The sequence below is a fragment of the Fusarium coffeatum genome (assembly GCF_003316985.1).
Source record: "Fusarium coffeatum strain FIESC_28 chromosome Unknown BRIP53273_contig_58, whole genome shotgun sequence".
NCBI lineage: Eukaryota > Fungi > Ascomycota > Sordariomycetes > Hypocreales > Nectriaceae > Fusarium > Fusarium coffeatum.
In genome coordinates, this window is record NW_022157854.1 from 36,758 (window position 1) to 62,154 (window position 25,397).

At 49.4% G+C, this 25,397-nt stretch overlaps 8 protein-coding genes across 8 annotated transcripts; 5 read left to right on the top strand and 3 right to left on the bottom strand.

Annotated features, from left to right (window-relative positions):
* Positions 1–349: 349 nt before the first annotated feature.
* Positions 350–2,393, top strand: FIESC28_02656 (uncharacterized protein; the record flags this gene model as incomplete). Its single annotated transcript, XM_031156805.1, has 7 exons — positions 350–1,123; positions 1,171–1,494; positions 1,550–1,744; positions 1,794–2,012; positions 2,061–2,113; positions 2,189–2,218; positions 2,348–2,393. 7 exons carry the CDS (start codon positions 350–352, stop codon positions 2,391–2,393), a joined length of 1,641 nt encoding a protein of 546 aa, XP_031019136.1.
* Positions 2,394–4,530: 2,137 nt separating this feature from the next.
* On the top strand, positions 4,531–5,012 carry FIESC28_02657 (uncharacterized protein; the record flags this gene model as incomplete). Its single annotated transcript, XM_031156806.1, has 3 exons — positions 4,531–4,691; positions 4,777–4,900; positions 4,956–5,012. The coding sequence occupies 3 exons, from the start codon at positions 4,531–4,533 to the stop codon at positions 5,010–5,012; spliced, it is 342 nt and encodes a 113-aa protein (XP_031019137.1).
* Positions 5,013–6,408: 1,396 nt separating this feature from the next.
* FIESC28_02658 (uncharacterized protein) lies at positions 6,409–6,956 on the bottom strand (the record flags this gene model as incomplete). The annotated part of the gene is made up of 3 exons (XM_031156807.1): positions 6,409–6,474; positions 6,530–6,846; positions 6,899–6,956. 3 exons carry the CDS (start codon positions 6,954–6,956, stop codon positions 6,409–6,411), a joined length of 441 nt encoding a protein of 146 aa, XP_031019138.1.
* Positions 6,957–9,606: 2,650 nt separating this feature from the next.
* Positions 9,607–10,350, bottom strand: FIESC28_02659 (uncharacterized protein; the record flags this gene model as incomplete). Its single annotated transcript, XM_031156808.1, has 1 exon — positions 9,607–10,350. The coding sequence occupies one exon, from the start codon at positions 10,348–10,350 to the stop codon at positions 9,607–9,609; it is 744 nt and encodes a 247-aa protein (XP_031019139.1).
* Positions 10,351–11,270: 920 nt separating this feature from the next.
* Positions 11,271–11,959, top strand: FIESC28_02660 (uncharacterized protein; the record flags this gene model as incomplete). Its single annotated transcript, XM_031156809.1, has 2 exons — positions 11,271–11,336; positions 11,387–11,959. 2 exons carry the CDS (start codon positions 11,271–11,273, stop codon positions 11,957–11,959), a joined length of 639 nt encoding a protein of 212 aa, XP_031019140.1.
* Positions 11,960–12,972: 1,013 nt separating this feature from the next.
* FIESC28_02661 (uncharacterized protein) lies at positions 12,973–16,048 on the top strand (the record flags this gene model as incomplete). Its single annotated transcript, XM_031156810.1, has 4 exons — positions 12,973–13,224; positions 13,277–13,725; positions 13,772–15,464; positions 15,515–16,048. The coding sequence occupies 4 exons, from the start codon at positions 12,973–12,975 to the stop codon at positions 16,046–16,048; spliced, it is 2,928 nt and encodes a 975-aa protein (XP_031019141.1).
* Positions 16,049–16,594: 546 nt separating this feature from the next.
* Positions 16,595–18,739, top strand: FIESC28_02662 (uncharacterized protein; the record flags this gene model as incomplete). Its single annotated transcript, XM_031156811.1, has 1 exon — positions 16,595–18,739. One exon carries the CDS (start codon positions 16,595–16,597, stop codon positions 18,737–18,739), a length of 2,145 nt encoding a protein of 714 aa, XP_031019142.1.
* An 817-nt stretch (positions 18,740–19,556) lies between these two features.
* FIESC28_02663 (uncharacterized protein) lies at positions 19,557–23,049 on the bottom strand (the record flags this gene model as incomplete). Its single annotated transcript, XM_031156812.1, has 2 exons — positions 19,557–22,479; positions 22,535–23,049. The coding sequence occupies 2 exons, from the start codon at positions 23,047–23,049 to the stop codon at positions 19,557–19,559; spliced, it is 3,438 nt and encodes a 1,145-aa protein (XP_031019143.1).
* Positions 23,050–25,397: the final 2,348 nt, after the last annotated feature.

The following is a 25,397-nucleotide window of genomic DNA, read 5'->3' on the forward strand; positions in this document are numbered from 1 at the left end:
GAAATGCTCGGTCGAAATCAATTTTACGGCCGGTCAGCTCCTGCCCTGCTGATCTGACAAGCCATTTGGGAAAGAGAGTCTTCAAGGATTGGTCCTTCTCTGCGAGGGAGGCAGTTGCCTCAGTATCGTGACTTCCTTAGGTATAGGTTTCCATCATCGTAGAGCTGCTGCTCCTCCGACCTCTACTTAAAATTTATGATCTGGATTGTCAACCGTTCTTCATCATTCTCATTCATCACGGCCATGTGTCACCGGCTCGCCTGAAGTCGGATCTTGGAGTGCTCATTGGCTTTCTTGAATCAGCACTTTGTTACCTTCTTGGACTTTACCTAGTGACTCTCTTTTCGTCATGGCTCTTGTGAATCCTCCGGCTTGGCCTGATGTTTCTCAAAGCATTCATAATACACGACATTTCAGCTGGACTGCCGGGTTTCCATATGCATCACGTCTCGATTCTCACGGTGGCCCACCCAGATTACATGACATCAGTTTGTCTACAGGTCTACAAGGTCTACGGCTCGACGATACAAATGCTTTGTCTGCCTTGGATACAGCCAGTGCCGAATGCACGACTCATGAAACTGCGCCTTCTGGTTCACAAGCACATATCGATCTCTCTAAAGGTCCTACCTGTAAAAGCCCTTATTATGACAACAGAAACTCTCGACGACCGTTCCATAAATGGATGAGATCTCTGCATCGTCGGATTAGCCATAGAAGCGATGAGGAAGCAATATGGCCTCCTGATGCTGGATGGCAATACCTTGAGTCCGACCAAACTTATCAACAGTCCCTCCGCCACAAACTCAGCCGTAGACTCTCATCTTCTGGGTCTTCGCTTGGGTTGATTGCCGCAGTCCAAAGTGCCAGTATCAGCCTTGCTAGCGGCAGTGCTGTCTCGCGTTCATGCCGACGTCAAGACCGTTCGCGTTGCCGTTCCCAGGCTGAGCGAAGCAGTCGAGCCTCTCTGTCTGTTCCCCGGTTCTCCGAGGATAGTATCCCCATGGAAAAGGGAAAGATAGATATCGCTGCAATGCACCGTTCAATGCGGCGCCGACAAATCCTAGAGGAGCTCATAAGTACAGAGGAGGGCTACATTGGCGACGTTCGCTTCCTCATTCATGTAAGATGGTGCTTCGTTCAATGCCGATACATTACTGACGATTCAAGACCTACATCAACATGCTTGCCGCTCTTCCTACTTTACCTGAACGACTACGCTCGTCCATCAACCACAACTTGGACAGCATCCTTCAGTTGCACGAAGAAATGCTAGGTGAACTGCACCGTGTGATTCCAGACTCCGAGTACAGCCAAGCCGATCACCTCTTTGCGGCCTCCAAATTCGCCAACGCCAGATCAGGACATCGTCGGTGGGCCAGTTTAGACGTACTTCCAGAAGATCAGGTCAGCCTGCAGAGGCTCGAAAAGGAGCCTGGTCTGTTTTCCGATCCTCAAGTGGCGGCAGAAGTAGCAAAGGTCTTCAGCAAGAGAGTAAGCTACCATCTTCATAGTTGTTTGAGAGTTGCTGACCGAGCCCTTCTCCAAGGTGCATCGATTCTTCGTGTATAGAGAATACGGTGCGAAGTATGAGATCATGATCAAGGATACTACCTCAGCTCTTGAGAACTTTCCTGAGTGGGAAACTCACCAGAGAGGTCTTGAGGCCTTCGCTTTCACGATAGAAGCATCGCCATTGTGTGACAACAGAAAATCACTTACCATGGGGGACCTTCTTGTCAAGGTACGTCCTCTGGCTGATTATACTTCAATATCTGACATACTACCACCAGCCCATCCAAAGGGTTTGCAAGTACCCCCTCTTATTTGCCGAGCTATTGAAATGCACGCCTGTCATTGATTGCCCGAACTCTCACATGAAAGTCGAAACTGCGTTGATGAGGCTTCGCGAAGCTACATCTGAGATCAATCGCTCGACCGAAGACAATTTGATGAAAGAGGCTCTTGAGAAAACTTGGTTACTGCAGGATCGCATAGTCTTTCCCAACAGGGTGTGTTCTACTGGCCACATCATTCCATGCAGCTAACGCCTCGAACAGAGACTTGACGCGAACTCGAAGAATCAGGTGCGGTCTTTCGGGCACATACAGTTGTGCGGGGTCCTCCATGTTTGTTGGAAGACACCGACTGGCGTCGATGGCCAGTATATGATCTGCTTGCTCTACAGGGACGTCCTTTGCCTCGCCCACGGTAGCAGGTACGACCAGATTTACACGGTGGTGGCCTGCATCGATATACATAGTGCAACCGTTGAAGATGTTGACAATGGGCGTGGTAGGATATATCATCTTTTGCTAAAGCTCGTCGCTGACATAGGTTTTTTCAGGCTTGCAATGCCACCTAGCGCCCTTCTCATGGAAACTGGTCTTTAAAATTGATCATCAGCTATACGAAATTGTCATGACGGCCTGTACAACAACAGAGGGAAATGAATGGCGAAGTCGGCTATGCCAACCTTCAGGTTCGAAACCGGATATAAGAGCTACAGGACTCAACATATTTCTTTCCCTGGATATCATGAGCCTAGGTGCTGTTTTTGGACGACCGGGTATGTCTTTCCGTGTCATGAGAAGCCCCTCCCTTACTGACATTTACAGGGACAATTGCACGAAGCTTGTCGACCCACCGTACCTCAGCTAGAGACTTTGGGTCGTCTGCATGTCATGTCATTCTCAAAAATACGTGTGCTATGAGATCCAGTAATCTTACCAGTACGGCGAATGGACTCAATCGTTCGCAATCACTGTTAACGACAAAACCAAGAACCCCAGTCTTGGTCCCGTCTCGAAGTGAAAGGGCCCGGCTCGAGATACTTGTGGCAGATGTCTGGAGTCACGATGTGCTTCCGCTTCCTAGTATGCCGAATATTGCGAGGAATGAACAGGTGGTCAGACGGTCGGCATCGACCGTAATGAGGAAACTGAGCGTATCAAGCATGGCGAGGAGATCAGGAAGCGTGAAACGCAAAATGGTTGAAGATCCGTCCAGCGATGAGCAAGCCCAACACACTAGCATTTCAAGTGATAGCGATATTGACGTGTTTGACAAGAACTTTCGGGGTAGCAGCTCACGTTCTTGCACGACAATGAGCTCACTCTCCCCAGAGACTCACGCACTGAGTGAAGGGTCTTGCATTTCGGACTGTCAACTACCAAGACTCGAGCTTACACAAATCTCAGAGCTCGAACCTCTTGATCTGATAGGAACCATATCAAGAAAACGGTTTCAGAGCGGGTCGGAGCAAGCGATGACTGGACAGGATCAAATGGCAGACAAGCTTTCAACAAACTCGTCACCAGCGCAAACAGCAAATACTTCCGTTGTGAAGGACAGCACGGCCGTCTGCGCAAACGTGGTAGTCAAAGCCAAGGATGCTCAATGGGTGAATGCGAAGGGCTTAGGTTGTGAAAGAAAATATACAGGTATTCGTAGATTCTTTCATTGAGAAGTCATTTGCATGGCCAGCGGTCGTGTTGGATACAGTTTCAGGGTAGTTGTGTAGATGGGATTATGGAATGAATACACCATCATTACCACAGGCCAGCCAATCGACGGCAAGCCTCATATTGTGAATAGGACTACCTAATACTAATATCTGACTATTTGATGTTTGTACACAAAATTGTGCACCTAGAGTCTGATACCAAGGGTGTGTCTTCTTGAGAGCTTGATGACATGATATTGAGACACAACCACGGGATCAACTGACGGGTGAATGCATACATCATGATGTTCAGGCATCTTATGGCACGAAGTTTAGAAACCTGGTTATTAGGCATCAAGCATGTAGGTAGAATGAAGCCAGCTTCCATGAATGGATGCCAAGGCAATGAGATATTACATATTGCATATCCAGGTACCTACAGTACAATAGGTATGATTTGTACCTGACGTGGAAGGCGGAAGAAGAACAAAACATCGTTGAGGTTCCACTGCCGCCAATGCTAACACGAGAAGTTGTTTGCTTGGGGCTAGCGCGGGGCACGCGAGCAATCAATTCGAAGCTTGCCATGGATTTGGTGAGGTGTCTTCTTTTCGGCTTCGCATCTGCTTGAAATACGGTGACGTACGCGGTGGATGCAAAACATGCAGGAACGTGAGGAATAAGACGAGCAACTTCTGACCTGGCAAGAGCATTAGGACCGTGAATTTCCTGCTGTGATTGGCCAGGTTGATGCTCGTGGCTGGCTTTAATGGGGAATTCTCTCGTCTCCAGGTGAAAGTCGTCAATGCCCTGAGGTGAGAGCCCCGCGGTGGAGGTACGTACCTGCCCACTTGCCCGCCTTGAAGAGCACGGCTATGACGTAGGTAGCTCTTTCCAGCAAGCTACACTCGTCACTGCTCCCCTCGTTGAGCTTCCTTTTAAACCTCCGAACGCACCTCTTCCCCTCACTTTTTTCCCCTCCTCATCTTCATCCTCCAAAGCAACATCAATCACAACGACTCTCACTTCAATCAATCAACGACCTTTCACCACCAACACAACTCCCTTTCTTACAATCAACCACAATGGCTCGCGGCGAGACTCAGCAGACCAAGGTCCACTTCAAGGGCAGCGATGACTTTGTCATCTTCATTGACGATGTCGAGACCTACCAGAAGTGGAAGAGCGACAAGAGCATCCCTCTGGCTCACTTCATCTCCTCTTTCAAGATCTTCTTGACCCACGGGTAAGTCAAGTCATTTCCGCCCCGGTTTTGTCTCCCGACAGAGACATGATCTATATATATGACACCTAAGCTAACAAGTTAATAGTCAAGGAGCTCAGGGAACCCTCGATGCCGCTTCCAAGGCCGCTCTGGAGAACGAGTTCGGCACCTCTGTCGACGACGATGTCATTAAGCAGATCCTTGAGAAGGGCGAGACTCAGACCACTGAGGTAAGGCATTGCCCTCATATATCATAACAAGCTTTATGACTAACATGACATACAGTTCCCCGAGCGTCAAGGCAACAAGAACGACAACAAGGGACCTCTCATCTCTCACTAGAAGATACAAGGTGCCAGGCGATGTACCAGGCAGCAGGCGTTTGGGTTTTTCACAGGTTTAGCGCAGAATCAAGTACGACGAATTGGGCGGTTGTTTGAGCAACAACATGAGTCTCATCCGAAATGGTTGACGATTGTTGTTGGAGAGGGACTTGGTCTACGATCATAGTGATAGGTGACCGGGTCCAATAGCCAATGATCTGATGCTCTGAGAGATGGGCATGATTGATGATAGCGCCTCATAAGTTACAACAAGCCTTTCATATTTGGCCATAAAAGCTCGTGGCTCTGCCAGTGCACTTGTAAGATGTTAATGTTATGGTGATATCTTGTTCCTGATTACACGGCGCAAAAATGAACATGGGTGAAAAGGCACTTTTCACCAAAAGTCTTGTTACGCTGAATAAAAGAATCAGTGCACTCTCAGAATATATCTTCATGAGAACTGATCTATTGTTTCTGTCAGCCACTCAATTAGTGATCGTTTGAATGCTACTCAACAGCCAGCCTCATCTTTCATCATCGATAATTTCAGCTTCGACAATAGTAGCATGTACTTTATCAGTTTCCAGGGGACTTGCTAATCCCGATTAATATTTCTCTTATCTTTTGCCCTTGTACATGTTTAATGACTGAAGATTGCATCGTCTCCATGGGTGTAGGTCCTCAGCCAGTTCGTGGCTATAAGTGCTGTTATTATTGTAGGCATGTCAATATTATTATAGTCGCCATTATTACTATCGATATGGTTTTGGTAAGGGGTGTTTCAGAAATTTCGCCCGATACAATAACTCGGAAACTCATATAAACATATCCAGTTTCGGTTCATTTAAGAAACACCCAGTTGTTTCATTAAGTTTTGAACATCACGGCTGGTGTCTTTCCGGCTTGGCTTCGGTTCCCAATCGTAAGATGACCAAACAAAATTTGTTGAATGCAACAATCCCTTGAAGATATTTTTTGATAGTATTAGATTCTATTTTCGGTTGGCTACTTGACCCATGAACTATGACAGGCTCCTATGCGAATCTCTCGAGCCTGTGAATGCTGGTCTTGCCTGGTCCTTCACCTTCCGACCACACGACGTTCCGCTGGAATCGACGGCAAATAATGTCTCCCTATCCTAGTATCCTCTACCAACGCCACCACGCTGGTCATGCATGTAATGCTGAAAATTAAATCAAGACCCAGTCCACTCCTCGGTGTAGGATCGTTCGTACAACGTGTAGTACTGGTAGTCGTATATATCATGAGATCGCCAAACGCCGGAAAGGGTATATGTGTAGTGCATTATTCCTGAGAAAATTGAAGCCCAGAACATGTTCGCCGGAGAACTCGTTCTGTGCCCCTCCTGTATTTTGTAGTATGTATAATACATTTATGCAGAGAACTCGCGGCTATGCACGAGATGGGCCGCCACTGCGTCCACGGGTAGGTAGTGTCCATGGCTTTGCACATATCATCTAGGAAAATTATGTTAGCCGGGATCAATGTCTCGTGGTGGCATTCGCGACTCACCTCTCCTTCGCTGTAACCCCAGAAATAGACAACCATGCCGATGAGGTAGTAGATGGCGGAATTTGTGCCTTGGTAGATGAGAGCAGCACTAAGTGCCGTGAGTGGAATGATCGCCAGACGCAATTCCAACGAGCGATGGAAAGCCGTGCCAGCGACGAAATTGAGAGGCCATTCAAGACATAGCATGCCCAGTCCCAGAATCAGGTTTATTATCTGCAAAGCTGGTACAGGTCTTACTGCGCCGTCTAGGGAGCGTGTAAGGAAGTCCCAGAAGATCTTGGGATAGAAGAAGCACTCGATGGCAGCTATAACTTGGTCTGTGACGAAGATGTCAGTTAAGTCCGGGACGTAGAAGAAGGGTTGACTTACAGGCTGCGGCACTGAGGATGATGAGCCGGGCCCAGTGGTTCTTGATGAGCTTTCCCATGATGGATAGATAATTGTCGAGTCCTAATTAAGTTGCCTTGCTCTTTCTTTCCTTTTAGACAATACCGGTCGTCTTTTCCTCTCACTGATTCGTCGTCTATTCGTATGCTGCTCCAACACTGCTGCCGGATGTCGTTTTGATGTGGTATTACAAACCGGCCAGCGGCGAAAGGAAATAACAAACGAAAGAAAATAAATAAAAATTAAACGAAAGGTAACTGTCAGACCAGCAGACAGAAAGAAGCGAATGATCAGAGAAAGACGACAGAGGGCGAAGGCGGATGATATCAAGGAAGAGAAGAGGCCCTTGATGGATATAACGATGTGTTAAGGCTGAAGGTTGAGGTTGTAGCCAAGCTATTGTGGATAAAGCGGATGCTTGGAATTTGAGACGTTGGCGTGAGACGATATGTCAACGGATGGTTGTGAAGCCGATGATGTCGCGGAATTTGGTTGGCAGATCCACGCTCTCGACTTTCTAGCATGCACCCAACATTGTATAGTATTCTTCGGTTTGGTTGTCTTTGGGAACGACGGTGGCGGTAATTTCAAGCCTAATCTGTCTCATCAAGCAACGGCTTCGACTTGTCCCGGGTATTGTAGTCGCAAGATTGTATGAGCAGCTGAGGCGATGATACTCAGGAGTTTTCTGAGACGTTACAATGTTTTCAAGATGGACCAGGGAGTGGGAGGGGAGGGGAGGCTGTAAGTGGCAGCCTGAGACTTTTAAGAAAGGGCCAAGAAAATCGACGACGACAGCAAAAATGCGCCTCTCTCCTAGTATCGAAATCCTGGGCCAATGCAATGCAGTCATCTACAAATGAACCAGGGTCTACATGGACCGTCGGGCCACGAGCCACGCCATTTCTCGGGACCATCTTGAAGTATTCGCCTCACAGACAAACAAGCGCCCTGGTTGAAGACTGGCGGTGCGCTGGAAAGGCGGGGAGAAAAGAGCTAGGATGTTAAGTTATGCGATGCAGCGGCTCGTCACACGTCCGGCATCCATCAACTTGGAGCTAAAGCGGGTGCTACCAGCTCTGAAGCTTGATGATTGGAGGTTTAGGTGGTAGGTGTGGTCAAACATCGATAACCTCACCGGCCGTAGTGGTGCGGAGGCTGGTAATTGGTGTTGACTTCGGCGGTTAGATGCCAGAGCAAAAGCCAATGGGCGTGCTTAGCAGCCATGTGGGATCAAGAAGCGTGGGCGGGTAGACAGAGATGGGGCAGGGGTCCAGGGTTGGCGCAGTAAGCTAAAGCAAGCCCTGGATAGACGAGTGAAGAACTCGATCTGAGAGGGTCGACGACTGTATTGCTTCATTATTTCCTTTGATGAGCTTCATTTCAATCAGCAGTCTTTCCATCCTGTCTGCTTGTAGAATGATGGACTCCACCAAGCTTGGCTGATATCGGTTATAACTTATGAGACAATAGACAGCACATGAAGCACCTGCTGGGACAACCGACGCGTGCAGCGTTTTGTCTTGCTGCTGGAAGACAAGACCCCTGACCCCTGGTTTCGTTTCCCGCCCACCATTTCCTTCTAACCCCTGCTCACTTAATCGCTGCTTGCAGGATGGGCTGGGCGGGTTTCTTTTTTTAACCATTAATGCTTGTGCCAGTGATGTTATACATCACAACAGCATGCCTGGTTGAGCAAAGTCCGCAAACACTGAAGATGAGGATCTAGGGCAGATCTGGTGTTGGTCGGCTTCAGTAAGCATGTTGGTCGGTTGTCTAGGCTGTCCAACAAACATGAAATATGAGACACTCCGCCCCCAGATGAGAGCGCTTCTCGAAACAAACTTTCTTCGTTTGTTGGTAGAGAATCCGAATACTTGGATCAAGCGCTTGCTGTCGACATCGTCTACCGCTCGGGACCGACGAAATCAGACCCAAAAGCATTGTTCGTCACCTGATAGATAGCGTTGCGTTTGCTCCTTGACCGTCACGTCGAACTAGTGACAGAAATCACTCAGCTCATGCCATTTCAGATAATAGCGGCTTGGTCTTTTCTCAGTCACCATATCGGTCAATACACACAATGTGTGATTTGCCCCCAAATGTGCAAGCGAAGACTTCGGGTCGTCCGATAGTGCGCGATTACTCAGGCTTGAGGCCCGCCATCAGCATACGAACCTAAATCACATCGTTAGTAGAATCTCGCCCGGCGGTTGCAAAACCACCCTGATTGGCTCAGCAACTCATCGACTAGGCCAGCCCATGCATCACTCTGCGTTGCCAGGTGGATAACCGTCCCTGTCCTCGCAACGGTTGGCAAGTCCAATAAGTTGAGCCTGTGACTGTTCTCTCCCACCGACTCTTTTGGGCGAAGAACTGTGAGTGGTCAACTATGCAATCCATTAAGCTTGCAGTCGCTGTGGCTTATCCCTGGCGCTTTTGCTCCATATACCTGCACAGCACTACTGGTCCCAGGATTGGAGGACCCGAGTTTTTGGACAGGCGATCGACTTGGACCATTGTTGGTAAGATTCCATTCTGCATTGGATGATGATCATACTATATCCATCGATGCATCCCAAGCCTCCGGTACACATGCTCATCGTTACCGCCCGGTGTCTTGGGACAGGTACGAACCAACAGCTGCCCTGCATCTTTCTATAATATCGCAGTTCGGGTGCCCGTCGTACTCAGCTTTGACCTTGGATATCAGAAGAGCCCTTGATAAGAAATGATACAAGCCGGCCACCATCATCGTCGCCCAAGTATTCGCGAATGGCAGCCTGTCCGCTTGGGAGAATAGAGAGGTCGGCAAGGTCTTGGAACCCGGACGTGATACCAGTTAGGATATTAATTTGGTCTTTCAACAGCGGCTTCCCGCTAACACACCAACGCACCAGGTCTCGATTAACCATGCCTATGTCGGTATTCAGCGGGGCCTGCTTGTAGTCGCAGTCTCGTTGGAGTGACTCAAGACAGTCAGGTACTGCTTTGATGGTAGTGATAGGGATCATTGGCATAGCATAACCCCAACATAGCCATCTTGGGGGGTACGACTTGTCAGTATGGGTATCAGTGATAACACAAGCCTGAATCACATACTCAGCTTGGAGATTCGAAAAGCTCAAGATCGAATCCTCGCCGTCCAAAAGCAATACTACAGCAACATGCTCTCCCCCTTCCATCAAGAACAGCCTTTCTACGCGCGCTTTTCCCTGTTCAGACTGAAGCTCAGATAGCGACGAGAGAATGACCTTAAAATCAATCGGAGTGGTGTTAAACGATGTGATAGGAAATGTGATATCACATGTTTCCAGGGTAGTTTCTAAGAGACTTGTGTAAGCAGAGTGCGCAACATAGAACCAGGTAATATCCTTTACAAACCTCTCCATGCAGACGAGCTGGTATTCAGTAAGGGGATCACTGTAGCCCATTCTTTTCGCTTTCGCAAGGACGAAGAAAACATTATTGGTCGATACTTTGGCGCAGAACTAGGAAGTGATAGCTTTGCATTGGGCGAGAAAGCTAGGTGACGAGAGCGTCTGCTGCATTGAATGAGATCTTGTTAGAGAGAACGAGATGAGGAAAGAGCGATTCGCCCATCTCAATACCAAGGTGCAGCACTTGCCATGCACATTTAGCAAACTGAAGGAGACCATAGATGTTGCCTAGAGGCCCCTTCCTAAATATATCGCAATCACATTGAAAAAGGCCCTTCCCTTCCAACACCATCAATTAAGACCATGTATAATCTGAAGACATCCACATTGAGTTACTGGTGTTTAGGGTAGCTAATCGCCAACTAGAAGTTACAACAGTCTTTGGATATTTCAATACTGAAAGTGTGACACGAAAGGCGAATTTTCGAATCCTTATCAAATGAGTGGACAAAATACAGATATCAAGCTCTAGATAGTTAGAGAATGAAGTCTCTTGAGAAGCAACTAAGGTTATCTTTATAAATATGTATGGATTGAGTAGTGTAACTCAATAAATGCCATCAACCAATGAAAGCTTCTGAATCTTGATGCCTCTGCAGTAGTTCTACAATGTCAGCGCGGAACATCGCGGCTCCGGAAGTGACGGCAGTCCACCTGGGCTGGAGAACGACAACTGGCGTACTGGAATTCATACCAAATAGATTCAATTGAACCAAAAAAAACTTACTGCTTTTGTTCTTATCTCCTTGGTTCTGTGCCGTGCTTGATGTTTCACATGCGTCAAAACGCCAATTGACACTCTATCGTGAAAGCCCCACCACCACTACCGAATATTCAACATCTACCAACTTGGCTAGGCAGCTAGTACCTTACCTACTCATTCTGAAGCCAAGGCATTCCGAACCACCACAGTTATGGTCCCTCTCCCCCTCTTTAAGCTTGCATCACTGCTTGTGAGACATGTCTCCAAATATGGCGCGGTAAGAACTTTGCTTCCTCACATGGAGGCCAGATACTAATAGCGGGACAGAACCATATAAAAGCTCAAGCTCACGATCACCCTCGTTTTCGAGCATTCGCCGCCCGATATGGACAATACATGCATCAATTGAACATGCGGATGTCGGTTGCGTTGTTACGAGACCCAGAAGCCGAGCGCAGAGCCAAGGAAAAGGCCGAAGCACCGACAGTCAAAACGGAAGAGCAGCAGAAACGCGATGATCAACTCAAGCAGAAGCCGGCCCCCGAAGCCCCCACGAGGAGCATGGCTTTCCAGAATATCTGGCGGCGAAAATTCAGATCGCTCCCCGAGAACAAAGCAGTAGACTTGTTCGCCGACGTTATCGGTGATGCCTTTATTCTTTCAGTGGCCATTGCTCTTATCGTCTACGAAACTTGGAGGACGTCGAAGAAGCCCGATATGAACAAACTTCGAATAGAAGAGCTAGACCGAAAGTTAGAAGATCTCAAGAAGAGGGAGGAGGAGTTAGAGGAGGCGGAAAAGAAGCAGAAAGAAAGATACGAGAGTTTGGAAGAGGCTCTGCGTGAGCTAAAGGATCCCAAGACTAAGCAGCCCTTACTCCCAACGTTGCAGGCATCATAACGCATGATCCCACGACCTATGAACGGAGTTCCTGAATGGAGATACCCGCGGCTGGGCGACGAGATCTACCAGGAAACGTGTTGGCGAGGAAATGCTACGCGCGCCCGAGGGACATTGGCCATGAACAATTGAAGCAATAGACAATTTGTTCAAGGTAGTTATGACCCTTGTAAATATCTTTATTGTTACATACCACCTCATCTCCGATATAGAATTAGATAGCCATGACTTACTGATTGATGATAGACACCCACAACAACAATGCGAAAATTGATTTAATTAAGCCAATTGACCGCTCTGCCCCCCAAAAACCAAGGCCAAATACTGGCCATCCTTTGTCGTCCAAGGATTACAGACTTATAATTGGGCAGACGGTGGTCTGCATAGTGTATGGTGTTATTTCATTGGCTAGTCGCGCTCCACCGAAGCTATTCGGTTGCCAACGGCAACAGTAGGAAAGTACACAAACCAAACCAAACCAAACCAAACCAAACCAACGCAACCAGTTGTAGCTTGACGACCTTTACTTTCCTCCGTCCAGCTTCACGCTTCGGTTGCTTTTTGCAGATACTAACCCCCAGGCCGATAAAAGGATCATCACAATTCTAGCATTGCTTAATGCTCTTGCTTTCGTTTCGTGAGCAGGCGAATACTGTTCCTTATCTTGCATGTTGTCGTCGCGAGTTTTGTGAGTTTCGTCCCCTTGTTCTGGTCCACTACCACGCCTCCGTCTTTTTCATTATCCTCGCTTCGGCTGCCAAATCTGCCCGCATTCTGCGCGTGTTGCTAATTCTAATTATTTGCTGTAGTTTGATCTTCGCGATTTTCCAACGCGGTTGCTAATCCCACAACTTGCTCGTCGTCCTGGCCACCACCCGTCGACAACCCTTTCGCAGTTTGCAAACTAGCTCCACAGCGTCTTAATAGTAATGGCCCATAGGCTACTGCCCCGAGGCGGCGCTGATATAGACCCTTTGTCCCCAAGGGACGCCAACGCCCAACGGGCACCGAAAATGGCCGACATCAAAACGAAGACCGCGGCACAACTCAAGGCTGCAAAGGAGAAGGAACACCCTCCGCCTCCTCCAACAGAAGTCCCAGAGCCACCAAGCACCGATCGACCCGATGGAGCAACCTACCAGGTTGGTAAACTGCTGGGAAAGGGTGGGTTTGCTGTATGCTACAGTGGTCAACTCCTCCCAACAAAGCAGCGATTCGCCCTCAAGATCGTCAAAAGCCATATGCCTCCCAAGATGGAACAGAAGGTATGTGCAATTAGAGGAAGCTTGACACATGGCTCATATCTAACACGTCTAGTTCCAAACCGAGCTCCAAATTCACTCCAAGATGAAGCACAAGAATGTTGTCCAGTTCCTGCGAGCCTTTTCTTTCGAGAGGTGCACCTACCTAATTCTCGAATTGTGTCCCAATGGTTCCTTAATGGATATGGTGAAGCGAAGGAAAGGCCTCACCGAGCCCGAGGTCCGTTTCTACTCGGTCCAAATCGCTGGTGCGATTAAGTACATGCACAGCAAAGGCATTATTCACCGAGATTTGAAGATGGGCAACATCTTCCTCGATTCCCAGATGAACGCGAAGATTGGTGATTTTGGACTTGCCGCTCTTCTGGTGACAGGTAGAGATATGCATACTATCCGTCGAACCACCCTATGCGGAACACCAAACTACATTGCTCCTGAAATTCTCGAGAAGGGAAAGAAGGGCCATGACCACATGGTCGACATCTGGAGTCTGGGCATCATTATGTAAGGTTGAACGGTTTCTGGTCATCTGCGAAGCTAACATCACAAGGTTTGCCATGTTCACATCGAAACCCCCGTTCCAGTCTTCGACTACTGATGAAATCTACCGCCGAGCTCGAGAGAGGGACTACGATTGGCCGTCCGCAGAGACATCTCGAAAATACATCAGCCAGGAAGCTAAGGAGCTAGTTGCCAACATGCTTCAAGACGCCGAAAGCCGACCGGAGCCGGAAGAGATCATTCAGCACCCCTTCTTCACCTGTGGCTATATGCCTACCGAAGCAGAGATGACCCCCCGCCTGAGAGAGGTCCCACCGGAGCGTGAAGAATTCTACGCCAGTCGCATGAGCAGCTCACTTCAAGCGCAATCGTACAGAAATTTCAAGGACATGTGCCGAGAATGTGGCATTGGCCCATTTGCACCAGTGCAGGTTGTTCACACGCAGACCTGGAAGGAGATGGCAGCCGAGGAGAAGGCTGGACTGACACCCCTGATTCCTCTTGAGGAGGGCATCGTGTACAGGCCATTTGAAGAGTGGCTGAAGGAGCAGCAGCAGATCAAGGCGAGATATACAGCGTCCGTGGCGGCCCAGGCAAGTATAGCGACTGAGGATCCTCTTTCTGCTAGTCAAAGGGCACCAGTAGGCTTATTACGCCAGCCCCCGCAGAGCTTCGCCGCGCAACAAAGAATGCAACATAGGCCAGCCGGATCCGTTCTGCCTACGAAGCCTCGCCCAGCGCCTGAGCCCACACTTTCGGCTTCTCAGAGCGTACGAACGAGGACACGAAGGGAACTGCCCCGAGAAGGTCCTCCAAGGGCAACTGTCGAGCCTGCAGGCAAAACTATACGAACTTCCACTCGATCTGCACCTCCGGTCAGGGCAGCTTCCCAGCAACCCCCAGAGCGTCAGCTGTCTGATAGACCTACGCTTGACCGTCAAGGATCTGCTCCGGCCACTACTGCTCCTCCCGCACCGGCTGCACCTCCCAAGAAAGACACGACCAACATGCGTCCCGCAACATTATTCAGTTCCTCTGAAAGACAGTCCAGAATCACGGGTACAAAGCCCGACATGATATTGGACCGCTTACGCTCCCTTGACAAGGAACTGGAGCGAGCCCTCAACTCGAGAACGACTGCTATTGTCAAGTCGAGCTCGGTGACACCGCCTCACCCCCATGTAGTTGTTAAGTGGGTTGACTACACCAACAAGTTTGGTCTAGGATACATTTTGAACGATGGTAGCGTGGGTTGCATTCTTCGAGATATCCCAACCACGGAAAATGGAAAGGCAGCTTTGCTTCCTCCCGCGGGAGTCTTCATCCGTGGTGCAGAGAGGCACATTGTTCGACGTGAGGATGAGACCTACGGAGACAGAAGCCAACCTCTGCCCATGACCGAGCCCATCAAGTTCTTTGAGAACAATGGTGAATCTGGACTCGCCGAAGTGGTTGTTTCCCCTGAGCAGTTCCGCGTATCTGTGAACGAGGATGGGACTGCCGGCAAAATGCAGCCTGGTAAGGATATCTTCCAGCATCGAAAGCGTGAAAGAATCATCCTTTGGAAGAAGTTTGCCAACTACATGATCGCGTATGGACGGGACGACGTTGCGCCTGTTGAAGAGACAGACCCAGCTGGTGCCATATCTCCAGGACAAAAAGGCACAGTGGCCGAATTAGTTACCTTTTACCAGCGTTTCGGAGACGTTGGATGCTGGGTCTTTTGCGACGGACACCTCCAAGTAAGTAATTATCAGAGAAATTGACGACCACAATGTGCTAACCGACACAGTTTAACTTTCCCGACCACACCAAGATCGTTCTTGATGCCCAAGGACAATGGTGCCACTTCTGGCATCTTCCTCAAGATGCTGCAGAGAGACTTGCTGCAACCGGCACTATTGGTGCCGCTGCTCTTGATGATAGGGCAATGCTGTCGTATCCTCTCCAAACATTGTTGAACTTTCACGTTAAGCCTGCTGCACCACGTGCTAGTCGTTCAGCAAAAACCCCAGCGCGAACACGGCTCGAAATTGCTCCCGAGCTGCAGGGCATTCCGGCCGCAAACGATTTCCGCAGGAAGATTTCGTTTATCAGGGATGTGGTCAGGGAATGGGTCACAAATGGAGGCCTAGGCAACAGTCAGATGAGTCGAGAGTCTCGTCTCCGCTGGGGTGGACACAGAGAAACCATCAGCAGCCATGCGCCGCAAAAGCATGTCTGGGTTACGGTGGGAGCCCGATGGGGTGACCAGCGAATATCAACCTATGTCGACCCTCGCAAGCCTTGGGAGCTTGGCGAGGACGTTGATCCAAACAAGAAGTGAAAGAGTCACGAAACGGCATGAGAAGAGCGAGGCGTTTGTTTAATTTCTTGACGACCATCATGAACAAATGATGCATTTCATATAGGGCACAGATTCTTTGGTTTCTGTGACTTTTAGGCGTTGCGCAACATGCATGGCGGATTGGAGTTTGGTTTGGTCACGAGTCTTATATTAGTTTTGAGTTAAAATTAATGGCAATTGCTTTCCTGAGTACTTTTGCATAGAAGTAATAGGAGTATTGAATATTCTGGCCATGATATGTTGAACCTAAGTAGAAACTCACTCCTGGTCGATTTGCAGTGATTAACTTCCCCCCACTTTCCGTTATCCTTCCGCCATGTCTCCGTAGAAAATGGGAATCTGCGACTGCCCGGGCCCGGTCATATCTGGTACGTACCTTTTCGCATGGCAAATGCTTTCTGCACTCAACTAGATCGCCAATCATTTTTACTTCCTTGCAACTTCGCGACTTTACGACTTAACGACGTCAATCTTTTTACGTCCCTGTCTTTAGCGGCGCATTATTTGCGCTCGCAGAAAATCATCATGGGTAAGAAACAAAAGAGAAAAGCCGCCCGATCATTCGTCGACAAAACCCTTAACGTCTTAGGAGCCGACTCAGTTCTCGACACCAACAAAGCTTCCTCCAGCGAGCAGCAAGATGCGGCCCCAGTCAAATTTGAGGACGGTGTTCCCGTAACGACCGCGGTCGCGACACTTGAGAAAGAGATTTCCACACAAAGCGATGGTAGTCTCAAGCGTGACAAGCCGCATGAGGCCGATGACGAGGGAGAGTGGCAGGTCGTCTCGCGAGCTACCAAGAAGCTCAAAAAGCTTCCCAAGCCAGGCAAGAACTATCCTACAATCGCCTTTTCGCCCAACGCACGACTTCAGTCCAAGATCAACGTTACTCATCTACGAGATCTTGTGACTTATATCTTTGCCGACGGTGCTGGTCCTCAATGGATTGGCGTTACTCATCGTCCTGCCTTTCGAAAGATTGTGGCTATAATGATACCCGGCGTTGAGGAAGCCATGTTCAAGCGCACAGTTGATTTCGACACTTATAACGATACCGACAAGGGAGGAAATACTGTCGCCACATCACCCGACGACTATTATCCTAGGGAGCTGAAAGAGGACCGTTTACCAGAAGCTCTGCAGCCCTTTGCAAAGATGTTCACACACTTGTGGCCTGTTAAGACCCCCGGTGACGATCGCCATGGAAAGATGCACTCGCCGCTGGCGGCCTTCCTGACTGCTCCTGCCCCTAAGGAGAAGAGTGGGCAGAAGAAGGGACCCAAGCCAGCATCCGAACCCCAAGGTTGGAAGAACGAGAGGACACGCATTACCGAATTCCTTTGCACCGTCGATGACTTGAGTGACAACGGCTACCTAGTTCATCCAGCTATGTTGGAAGGTGTCGCCAAGGATCAGTTTGTTCTACCTCCCGGTTGGGTGATCACGAATGTGGACAAACTCGAGGACGGAGAACCCCCTGCTGATGAGATCCAGAAGGGCAGCGTCACGGCAGGACGAGATGTTTTGGCCCTGGACTGCGAGATGTGCATGACTGGGGAAAATGAATTCTCCTTGACGCGAATTAGCATAGTCGACTGGCTCGGCACCGTGGTCCTCGACGAGCTTGTCAAGCCTGATAAACCTATTATCGACTACGTCACCCAATTTTCTGGCATCACTGAAGAGATGCTTGCACCTGTAACAACTACGCTGCATGACATTCAACAGAAGCTCCTCGAGCTTTTGACCCCTCGAACGATTCTAATAGGCCACTCTCTGGAGTCAGACACCAAGGCTCTTCGCATCTCTCACCCTTTCATCATCGACACCTCCATCATTTACCCTCATCCTCGTGGACCTCCCCTCAAGTCGTCTTTGAAGTGGCTTGCACAGAAGTACTTATCAAAGGAAATTCAAAAAGGTGGCGCAAATGGCCATGACAGTATCGAGGACGCCAAGACCTGCCTCGATCTTGTCAAGCAAAAGTGCGAAAAGGGAAAGTCTTGGGGTACATCTGATTCTCAAGGAGAGAATATGTTCCGTCGTCTTGCACGGGCTGGAACCGCATACAAGGCTCAAGGGGGCGCTGCGGGAGGCCTTGAAGTCGGCAAGACGAGCGCCGCTATTGATTGGGGCGACCCTTCCAAGGGTGCGGGAGCCGGCGCCACGCATCAGCTTGGCTGCAAGAACGACGAGGATGTGACCAATAACGTAATCCGTGCTGTACAAGGAGATGAGGATGGTCTTGAGATTCGTGGTGGCGGGGTTGACTTTGTTTGGGCGAGAATGCGAGAGCTTGAGGCCCTTCAAGGCTGGTGGAACCGCAACCGTGTCGAAAACACGAACAGCGACGGCGGTCCCCCCGAGGAGGCTGAGGAACATTCAGATAAGTCGCAGCTTGAGCAGGCGTTGGTTCGTCTCACAGAGCGCATCCAACGGATCTATGATGCTTTGCCGCCCTGCACCGCCTTCATGTTGTACAGCGGTTCAGGCGACCCTCGCGAGATGTCTCGTCTGCAGAAAGTGCAGGCTCAGTGGCGCAAGGAGTATAACACGCCCGGCAAGAACTGGAACGACCTCAGTGTGAAATGGACTGATGTCGAAGAGCAAGCGCTCAAGGAAGCGGCGAGAAAGGCCCGATCCGGTATTGGATTTATCACAGTGAAATGATAAAAGAGTAGCGGAGACATATAGAAACGCTTTACTTTAATGTAGATTGCACTCAACGAAACGAGTAGTCAATGCAGGTATCACAGCAGAAGAAGTATGGGATAGAATAGACCCTGCTTCAGCACGGCCTATATAGCAAAACCCAAAACACATGTGAGACACAAAGCGCATTGCGAATATCATTACAACTTCTCATTAGGATTTTGTCTGTAAATCCTCGTCCATTGGATATATCCAGACCCTCGACAGGACATCGCCTCCAAAATTATATATGCCAACCACGTTTCCCACACAATCTACAATAATACCAGTAGATAACATGAGCTTCGGTACCAACCACCCCTTGTGCAATTCCACTCCTTGGACCTGCTTTTTTTTGTTACGCCAACGCTAGTATGGACATTCTCAAAGAGTACAAATCCCTAATACGCAAAGAAAAGAAGATAAACAGGCTCAGTCAGAGCGAAGATGCCACGAAAATCCATGTAAAACGCCTATCCTTTCGCTTGTACTTTCGTAGCTTGAGTTCCTCCGCAAATCTCCGCGGCTGTGATTGAATATGCCTGATTCATAACCAAAAAAGAAATGAGAGAGGTGAGCATGTGTGCTCATGTGCAAGATCCTTTGTGGACCTTGATCTATAGATCATGTACATAGCGTTTAACCCTAAAGGTACCCAAACAAAAAGAAAATAGTATTAAGATGTGACCCAAGTAGGGTGTAGAGATGTTGTATTGAGAGATTTGTCATGGCGGGCAATGGCATAGGGGAGTAGTACACCATTGATTTTATCATGACACCAAGAGAAGTGACGAGATCAAGTACGAGGTCTCGCGGGAGGGTCTTCGACAAGCTCAGCAGAGCTGCCGAGTAAATCCACGTCACGGTGCAACGGGTCAACTCGGCTGACACCATGTTGTGATACCATGCCAAAACTGGCGGGTCGGTCATCAATCGACGGGCCGAAGTCGATTTGGGAGAATTCGCCCGGGAATTCTATAGATGAGTTAGACGACAATCGCTTCTGAGAGTTTGTACGCTCGAATGGCAGCCGTGAAGATGCTGATAGTGTAGCTCGATGGTGACTCGAAGCGCGACTTGGAGCATCATGATCGCGCCACTGCGACTCGAAAGATATTGTTGACCCAGGCATGTTCATCAGATTAAGTGACGGTGCCCGGCTGTGGCTGTGATCACTGCTACCTGCGAAATGGCCCGACGCACGCTTGGAACTCTTGCGAGGGATCTCTGGGGCATCGTCCTCAGCCTCGCGCAATGCGATATGTGGAGCCTTGGATAAAGACTTGCTCGGCTCCCTGGGAAAGCTCTCGCTTCCAGCACTGAAAGTGCGTCGTGGTCGCTCCAAAGTAGGGCTCTCTGGCTCAGAGTCGTGGGGATCACCGTTGTCGTCTAGAAGAGAACTCTGTTGCGGCTGTGGCTGTCGACCAGGTGACCTTCTGGGCCGAGGCTCATCATCATCAGAGTCGATGGGCCCGTTTCGTAGCACGCCCATAGCCACAGGAATACCCTCAGGAGGTGACTCCCCGCCGTTCCTAGCCATCATAGCTGGGGGCATTCGCGAGCTTCTGACAACCTCGAAACCCTTGCCCTTTTCCTTCGTCTTGCCACCAAACAGGTTTCGGAACCATCCTGAAGCAGTAGCCACAGGGCCTGTGGGATCAGCAGGCCCAGTTCCAAGTTTTCGACCCGGTCCATCTGAATTCAAGGCTGGTCCACGAACACCATAGTAAAAGTCCACTTCCCGAGTAGCATAATCGGGTCGATTTGGAGGAATGCTGACTTGCGAGTATCCAGCAGGAGGAGGAGGAGCTGGAGTTGCCCCTCGAGAAATATCCGCGCCCATGTCTGCCGGGTCGCCCAAGCCTCCAGGTTGACTGAGCCTTTTGGGGTCTGTTGGGTTAATGGCGCCAGCTCCTTCTGAATGGATAGATTCGTTCGTCATCTCCTGTCGTCTTCTGGGGGGTCGGTAGTAGGGGTCGGCGGCGTCCATCGACTGTGTGGGGTGATGGCGGGCAGCGTTGGGGGAGGGCAGGAAAGAAAACGTACTCCTCTCTCCAGGCGTATTGGGCATATAGGAACTGTTGCTGTCAATGTTTTGCGGCATACCAGAGTAGACGTCGATGCTATCGAGGGCCGAGCTGCTTCTATGCCGAGGGTTCATGAATCCACCGAGACTAGCACCAGACTCGCTACGAACCCTTCCGCTAGGCATGACATATCCTGACTTGCCACCATCGTCCATGTCCAACATTGCGGCGGTCGACAACTGGCTGGCTCGGGATGGGCCAGTGTTACGATGTTGTGTGTTGCGGCGAGACAACTGTCGTGCACCAAAGATCTTTGTAAGTCCTCCTCGGGTCAAACCTCGAGCATCGTCTCCACCGGCGCCGAGCATGCGAGCCGTAACTTCAATGATGGTCTGCAAAGCGTTGAGGAAGAAGCCAAAGATCAGAGCCGTACCATGAATTCCCAAAATCATGTACCCAATCCAACCCTTGTCACCCTCAGAGACATCGAGTGTAGGCACAAATGCTACCATTAGTAAGATGGAAACGAGACGAAGAGAACCAAAAAGTGTGTGGTAGGCGTTCATCGCTGTTGAACGCTGGAATGGACGGAAAGCGTGGATTGTGAGGATGTGAATTACTTCGCAGATGGCGAGCAGCACCACTTGAGCGATGCCACTTGGTTGAACTGCACCCACAGTAATGCCCCGGAGAAACGTCAAGAAGACGGGAATGAGAGCAAATGCAGCAGCCTCATCAGAGTAAGTATTGTACAGAGGACCATATAAAAGTACTGTAGGTAGGTCGTCGTAGAGGACAGATTTAGGTCTTGTCTTGATGATAAGATAGAAGAGGTATGAGGCAAAGATAATAAGAAAGATTAGAGTAACGACGGCGAGGGCAATGGTGTATGTCGGAGAGTCACCCGCGACGACGAGTTGAAAGCATGACAAGGCGACAATAGGGAACAAAAAGTAGTTGAAGACGATGCGGACGGCATTTCCGACGGAGAAGGGGAGGTTCTTGGAGCGCAAATCTTCCTCAGGTGTGTTGTTGATCTTGCGAAATAGCCACTGGACTGCGAATCCTCCCTGGACCAGCACAGTCACTGAGGCGATACACACGCATAACCAAACCATCATGCCGGCCCAGATATCTTGACTCTCTGCCATGCCAACCAACTGGCCAAGCTCCTGGAGTCCATAGGTACCGTTTGTGACATAGATACCATCTACGACACTTTGCCACGAAGGCGCATCGGCAACAAAGCTCTCGTTGAACATCAGGGTCGACCATGCCATCTGACTGACGATGGGTTGATAGAAGCCAGGGTAATCGAGGGTGAGACTGCCGCTCAGGGCAATAAACTGGATATACTGAAGACAGTCGCCAAATCCAGGGGTGACGAGGCGGAGTAAATCGACATCGCGTCCATAGTTGGAGGTCCAGTGAAAAATATCGGTTGAGCCCCAGGGACTGAAGATGGAGGAGAAAACGACTGCGAAACCTGTGAAGAGCAGCACAATCATGGGCAGAAACTTGAGGAGCCACGAAAGGCCCCCAAGATCCGGGGTTACAGACATGGAAACGCAGCCGATCTCTGGCGCAGCCCGAGTTCCATCAACAATAGACATGCGCGGTGCCAGAGACGCGAAGGCATATGATGCGTAAGCATCCCAGGTGATATTAATAGAAGGCAACTTGTACGCATCACTATAAGATTATGGTCAGTTGAATTATCATGAACAAATCCCTGGACTAAACGTACCTGTAATCAACCTCCTCAAAGGAGGGACCGAGAGGGCATGAACTGTTGACCAATGAAGTATTACAGAAATCAAACCTCTGGTTATATGGAACATAGGTCAAAAAGTTCACCTTGGGGAAGTAGGTCGTCGCAGTCTGGTAGCCGCTCTCGGGCAGCTGAGAAATTTTGCCATTGATATCTTTGTCGTCGTTCCAAGAACCATCACTCGGTAGTGGCAGCGAACTGCCATTTCGAGAACCTGTGACATTGCCCCACACGATAACACGGAGATTGTGTTTTTGGTCCTCAGTATCGAACACGGCATCGGCGTATAAGGGGACCCATTGCAGTCTCGTCGGTTCGGATAAGCGGTAGGCGTCGCCAAGGCAGTTTGTAAAAGGAATCCTCACGGCATAGGCAGGCGATACGGCGTGCAGGGCGATGAGAAAAGCGACTAATATACTTTTGGAGAATTGCGATATCGTGCTATGTCGAGGGGCCCATGCCCTTTGTCGAGGGGCAACTTGTGGTGACATAATTGTGGAATGTCGCTGATGATGTGAGTGATTAGAAGAATCTACGGTAGCGAGAGCATCAGGCACAGAGCCAGACAATAGACGTTTCGATGACCGTGCCACATATCGCCTTTCAGGCAGACCTTCAGCGAGGCTGTGATGGCGTGTGCGAGAGCAGCAATCGACGGGTTGTTGACCGGCCAGACCAGGCTGCATAGCTCCAAGGTGATGTTATCTAGAAAGCTGAGATACTCGAGGCTGTATTACCGACAGAGGACTAGAAGCCCAGGGCGGACGGGAGATGTTTGAAGCTGTCAGGACGAGAGCAGTCGAATTCGAATTAGGTCGGATCGGGGGTTTCGTGGTGGCTCAGACTGAGATCATCTTGGTTGTCGAGGTAGGGTAAGCCGACGGATGGTTCGAGACCAACCAGCAAACAAGGGAAGCAAATCTCGACACAGCAGCGGACGATACGTTTTTAGATGACCACGGATCGGATCAGATCAGAATGGCGAAAGCTACTAGAGCTACCTAAGTAGGAGAAGGATGTTGATGGAAACTACTTGAAACACAGGATAGGGAAGCGAAGCGAAACAAATCGAGCGATGGAACGAGCGAGCGACCGAGTGAGAAAGTAAGTAAGTAGTAAGGTTGACGGTTTGGCCGATGGGAGGATAGGGTGGTGAAGAAAAGAAAAGAATAGGATCCGACCAAACAACCACAGCAAGCAAGGGAAAGGCAAAAAAAAAAAAAGGGTAAAAGGGACCCAACAAGCCCCAGCCCAGACAGAAGTGTGAGAGAGAGTGGTGTGCTTGTGCTTGTGCTGCGCTGTGCTGCGCTGTGCTGCGCGTGTGTCAGTTCTGCGTGTGTGCCTTGATCCTGAACTGCGATGGGGTTTCGTTTTCTTTTTTTGGGGGGAGACCCAGGAAAGAGAGCAAGAACCCGCAATGGCAAGGGTGTTACCTGCTTGGGTGGAAAGTACCTGGTACTTGCAGACCCAGCACGGGGAGAACCACAGCACCAGACACGCTAGAAGGCACCTGCAAGACTGGACTAGACTCCCCTTCAGGTAGGACTGAGGAACCGTCTAGTCTACCGTCACTGAGGTGAGGTGAATGGAAGTGAAGTGTTGACGATCCCCCTGTTAGGATCTGCAGCATAAATTAGTGGGTTGTTTCTTTGCTGTATATTTGCATGTACCTGTATTTTCTGTCTTTTCCCCCCTCTATTAATTGTAAGGGTTGGTCAGAAAATGGACCACTACTTAGTAGTTTATTCCCTTGACCCTGATCATTAAATATCGACACCTGACCTTGAGAGTGTGGAATGAATGGATGGAAGGATCGGTTGTTGGAGCCATCGGCTCTTGGTGCTTATCCCAACTTGGGCGTTGTGGCTGGGTCGACGCTAAGAGCTGGAGCCTCCACTGTCCGTCCTATCTTTATCTCAGGCCATGGAAGCGATGAATGCTTATCAGGAGAAGGGTAATTTGTGCGACGATCGAGGCTACGTAACGGTTATACTCGCTTCAGCTTTGCAGGAGTATTTTTAATAGCGTCAATTATTGCAGGTCAATTAGTACTGCAGACTCGTTTGCGCCTGAAATAAAATCATGTTATGGCTGAGGTTGAGGTACAAGAGTGAGAAAGAGCTGACTTGTACAAGTACCTGGTACTTCTCTCCTGCAATTCTCGTAAAACAAATCCCCCCTCCAATCCTAATCTGCCTTAGCCTGTGACGTTTGGTACAAAACGTCATGGCGTGCGGCTTAGATTCAATCCGAGATGGAGCTTCCATTTCGACGGGCTACTAAAATGGGCAACGGCCGTTCAAAATGCTCTTATTAGTCCAGTCCCTACTGTATCCATCATGAGTGCATCATGATATAAGGATAAATAGTCGGTGTCATGTACTCCTCATCATTGACTTTCCGATAAAGGATTCGAATTTAAATTAACACTTTGAAATATAGGGTCAATGGATTCCTCGTTTATGAGCCAGGCCATGCAAGGAGGCGATCTCGGGTCAGCCCCAGCCACAGTGGAACGGAGCGCATATTACTACCAGCACAATACTCTCATTCTCATACAACGTTGTATGTCAACTGCTGGGCCCTATTTATATGAACCGCCCAGTTGCATATCTTGAGACAATCTATTGGACGACATGCCATGTCTGCTTACTACCTACAGTTACCTGTACAGTGGACACATGGAGAACTCGATCTCTTAGCTCAAGCAGCTGAATTCATTGATTTCATGAGATCTGAGCAAACCAAACCAAACATCACGCGCTTTTTTGGAAAGTCGATCCACTGACTCACTAGGTAGATTCTTGTGCAGATACGAGCTGTAGACAGACTGGAATTA